Source organism: Dipteris shenzhenensis, chromosome 23 (genome assembly GCF_047967505.1).
Source record: "Dipteris shenzhenensis isolate YYH24624 ecotype China chromosome 23, Dip_SZ_1.0, whole genome shotgun sequence".
Classification (NCBI taxonomy): Eukaryota; Viridiplantae; Streptophyta; class Polypodiopsida; order Gleicheniales; family Dipteridaceae; genus Dipteris; species Dipteris shenzhenensis.
The window spans coordinates 23,769,709-23,774,478 of NC_141618.1; the positions used below are offsets into that span (position 1 = coordinate 23,769,709).

General features: G+C 42.1%; 1 protein-coding gene across 2 annotated transcripts; it reads right to left on the minus strand.

The window, feature by feature from the left end:
• Nucleotides 1-1,684: 1,684 nt before the first annotated feature.
• LOC147887136 (ferredoxin--NADP reductase, embryo isozyme, chloroplastic-like) lies at nt 1,685-4,289 on the minus strand. Of its 2 annotated transcripts, none has more exons than XM_087394419.1 (5): nt 3,791-4,289; nt 3,408-3,479; nt 2,878-3,201; nt 2,524-2,743; nt 1,685-2,441 (listed from the first exon to the last, which is right to left on the minus strand). In XM_087394419.1, the coding sequence occupies exons 1-5, from the start codon at nt 3,812-3,814 to the stop codon at nt 1,945-1,947; spliced, it is 1,137 nt and encodes a 378-aa protein (XP_087250545.1). In that variant the 5' UTR covers nt 3,815-4,289; the 3' UTR covers nt 1,685-1,944. The 2 variants fall into 2 exon arrangements, with proteins under 2 accessions (XP_087250545.1, XP_087250546.1); XM_087394420.1 differs by having other exon boundaries at nt 2,878-3,152; nt 3,791-3,824.
• Nucleotides 4,290-4,770: the final 481 nt, after the last annotated feature.

Here is a 4,770-nt window from a genome sequence, read left to right on the forward strand (position 1 = left end):
GCATTTAGCATTGGGAGAAATTTAAAATATTGTTATATGCACAACTTGTATTCTTACATGTGGAGGACCTAATACAAACATACACATCTCCCACAAAACTAGAAATTTAGATGTTCAAATATTTCACCTATGGATGACCGTCGTTACTTTGCTCCATTGGTACAAATTCCATGGAACAAAACAAAACTTGAACTTTGTCGCCAGAGGGGTATAAATTCCTTGGAAAGAAATAAAACTTTTGATACATGCAAAATTTGACCTCTTTGACACCAAAAATGAGCTTAGAAGGCCCAAAAACCTTGAAAAAAACTACAAACATGGATACCTTTTATTAGATAAAACCCCAAAACGCCATCTGGGAAAAAAGTTCTTGGCACCCTATCTTTATAGCTCGCCGGCGAGCTATTGTTTCAAGCTATTTATGCTTGGCTCAACCACAAATGCAATGATGCTTGGCTACTACTTGCTTGCCTTTTTAACTTAACAGTGATCTATTGATCCAAGGTATTTATGATAGATCTTGTCCTCTGATAGAACTAGCTCCATGGTTTCCATTGAGTGTTTCCTATGTTTATGAAATATATTACCTGTTTTTATTATTATTTATACTTGCATGGTGATATGCAAGAATTATAACTAGCCACTAGCTATAAAATTCATACATAAAAATACTTGAAAAACTTGCAAACTCGCAATGGTGTATGAATAAGGTGAGATGGAAATTTTTGCAAGCTTGCAATTTCATTAAAAATTTTGAAGCTTATTCAGAAAGCTATTTGGGCTCCAATTTTGATGCTTATGTGGCATGGAACTCTAGTGAATATTTTGTTGCTTTTGTCATCACCCTTCAATTAAATATTAAAAAAGCATTGGTATAAAGCATCAAAAAATGCCCCATACTGTGGTAGTGGATTCTTCCCTAGCCTTCTCCTTGTATTTGTAGGTAGTTCTAGTTAATGGTGACATTGCTTCATGCCAGAGGGAATGTGTATATCATGTGGAGGGGTTTTCAAAATTTTAATATAAAGTTACAAAAATGTACACATATTGGGTCCGTTAATTGAATTTTGGGGAAAAAAATGTAAGTTTTTATAGGAAAAGGGTTCTTTTTGTCCATTCAAAATTGACACTGAAGGGGTTTCTTAACATGCATTGAAAGCATGTGGTATTTAGGGTTCCTTAATAGTGCACCCCTCAAAAATTCGTGTATTCGAGCCTATCCACTCAACATTGTGCATGCCTCCCTTTTGGATGTACTTGTCTTTCAGTGGCCCTTTGAGTTTGTCTCCTTTGTCGAATATACCTTTTGAATTTGGAGGCCCATGTTTGGGCATCTCAATCAGGGAAGCTTCTTGCAAATGCCACCTTTTGACTTACTTTAACAGTATTTCTTCATGGTTACTTCCATACGAAGTGGAAGGGCCCACCAAGACATAAGCAATTCCACATTCTACCGATTGAGAAATTTCACTAAGGAAATGTACATATCCAAACCTCACCATCGAGACATCTTTGAACACAATAAACACAACTTGGATCACATTACATTCACCAGCCATAACACAATTCCCCTAATTCGATTGTACATGCATTCAGAAAAAGGTTAAATTGCAAAATTCGCAGTCTATTCCATCTCAGTCCAATAAGAGCATAAAATATTACTCGTACAACAATCTCACAAACGGTAGCAGGAAAACTCACGAATTGAAAAATATGTTAATTCATCTTTACTCCCCTGCCACCAGCACATCCTCAGTGAGGGCAGGTCTTTGTAAGAAAGAGGGAGGGAATAGCCGTTAATGTATTCAGGATTAGAAAAAGAATTCAAACAAAATTTTACTGTTGGAAACGGAGGTTCCAATTATTCCACGGATCGCTAGGAAGGTAAACAGCAAGAGAAGGCCATGCTTTCCAAAGCAGGTTTGGAGGGGTGACTATAAACAACTAATACACCTCCACATGCCACTGCTTGTTCTTCTTCAATGTTGATAATTTCTGGTCCCAGCTTTGCCCCTTCAGTTCAGCAATTTTTTTCAAAGTATCCTGGATTCCAGGCATCATCCCTTTCAGCCCACAGAAGTAAATGTGGGCACCTTTGTCAAGAAGCTCAAAAACTTCATCGCCATATTCTTCAATTTTGTCTTGCACATACATCTTCCCTCCACTGCGATTTCTATGTTCTCTACTCAATGCAATGTTATATCTAAAATGATCTGGGAACTTTTCCTTGTACTCAGAAAACTCATCATAGTAAAGAAGACTATCCGTGTTGGCCACTCCCAAGAACAACCAGCTAAGCCCAAAAAATACAAAAGTAGGAATATCTTCCATAAACATTCTCCTTAGATATGCTCTGTATGGAGCAACACCTGTGCCCGTTGCCACCATGATGTGTGTAGCGCTTGGATCTTCTGGCAACAGCATAATCTTGCCAGCAGGACCTGTGTGAACAACAATAACAGTTGAACTCAATTCTAAAACACAGGTCTAACATTGGATGCAACTAAATCCGCTTATCCATACCTGTTATTTTCACCTCATCCCCTGGTTTGGAATCGCAGAGAAAATTGCTGCACACCCCTTTCTTTTCAGGATCTTCATTTCCAGTCTCTGGATCTACATACACAGCTCTTCGAACACAAAGACTAGCAGTCCTGCCGTCAAAACCATCACCATACCTTGTTGAGGCAATGGAATAGAGCCGGACTGCATTAGGTTGTCCTGGCTTTTTTGGATTCTCGCCCTGTTAATAACAGCCATAATGTATTAGCTTGACTTACACATCTCTGAAATAAAACGACGGATCATCCAACTTCCAGTATTATATCATAATCCAGTGCTCAGAACAGCATAACCAGAGGTAGAAGAGAAACTCACAGGTGCAATGACGCCATAGCTTTGGCCTTCCCAATATGGGAGATTTCCTCCATGGTCTATAACTATGTGGCAAGTTTCCCCAGGTGCCTTAGGTCCAACAATTCGTTCCACAGATACAATCCTTGCCGTATAGGGCTCCTTTGGCCTGAATATATTCAAAGGGGGGTCGGTTGCCTTCTCCAACTCTGATGGAGAAGTGAGAACCTTTCCCCTGATGTCTAATGGGCTAAAGCTACATAGCCTTGTTACTGGAACATGCACATTTATGCTCTCTCCTGAAAAAATGGAGGACTGCTTCACACTCAATTTTCGGTTCAAAGTCACCTGGATCATGGCACATGGGTTCATCAAAAGTAGATTCCGCAATGCTCAATGCCAAAATGAAACCAAGATCAAAAGTAAAGCTGGTAATTCTTCAGTTAAATGGAACGTGCAGAGTATCCTCATGTTGGCGTCCAATGTCCTTTCACTCAGAATTCTTCGTCTCTTTAAGGGGGTATATACCACGCACACCCAAACAAAAGACTTACCTTGCATTTTTGACAGCTTGTAAACGAGGGATCAGTCGTTGAGATGGAGAAATGAGGTGAGCTAAGAGCGGCCTGTATAGCACATCATCACGTTCCTTAGTCAGGCTCAAAGAGAGACTATTACTTGCAATTACGTCATACACCCTACATTGACGCTCCTAGGAGAAGAAGGATGGGATTCAAGCACACGATCACAGCATTTTTCGGTCGTTACCGAGCCGTTGGAAGCTATCATGTGGATGAGGAGCTCTAAGGAGACTTAACCGAGGTCACTTCCTAAAGAAGGACAAAAATTGCGACTCAAAGTCCATAGAGTTCGATTTTGCTAAAACGTAAAGTACAAGATCCAACTTTTCCTCGCACAGGAGATCGTCCATCCATACCTTGAATAGCACTGCTTGCGCCATCGATCACCTTCGTAGAACCAGAGGGGGAGGTTAAGCTGAAACCCAACAACAGAATCCGCGCGGCATTGCCGTAGCAGTCTACAATCGGGGGTGTGGAGACGAAAGAATCAGCAAGAGCAAGAAACAGACAATGGCGCCAAACCCATTTCGCTCTCCGCTTCCTGGGTAAGCTCAAGATTTTGCTCGAGGCCGGAAGGCCTGTTTCTATCTGGCCATTCGCAATTCTTCCTTCAAGCTTCTTTGCTCCCCTCACCCTCTTTACCGCTTCAATCTTCACTGCAGCTCCTCTGCTCCGCTCTCCCTTTATCCCTTCAATCTCTACTGCCCCGCCGGAGGCAGAACAGGCAAAAATACGGCTTACGTGCAGCTACAGTGAGTCGCGACGGCTCGCCGGGGGCACCCAACAAGCAACGACCCTTTGCGACGTTGCAAATCGCGACTCGGATTGTGTGCAGTGTGCATGGTGAAATCGGAGATGCAGTTCACCGCAAGATGTTTTCTTCACGACCAGTCAAGTTCTCTCTGATTGGGAATGATCCCCCCGGAGTCCTTTCCCCATAGGACAAAGGTGTGCAACGTGGCTGGCAGGAATTGGCTGGTGCCTGATTCTGATTCTGCTCCAATGTTCTGTAAGTGGACATTCCATGGGGCATTCCCTCCCATACATCTCCGAGGGCCTCTCAATGCTTGCCTGGTTGGTTGGAACTTGGAATGTCCCGAAATCTTCTCTTCCCCTACTTTCACAGTCCACAACCTTAACATGGGAATGCCCTCTAATCTCGCTATGGGTTCCCAATGGAGGAAGATGAATTGTGGAACACACCACGTTCTGTAACTAGGTTTGAGGTCTGAAAGAGTTGAGGAGAAAGATTTAGTCTTTAAAGTGAGAAGTTTATGCAAAAGACCCTATGATACATAAAACTTGTCCAATTTGGCTTCTCTCTTGTGCTCTCCCA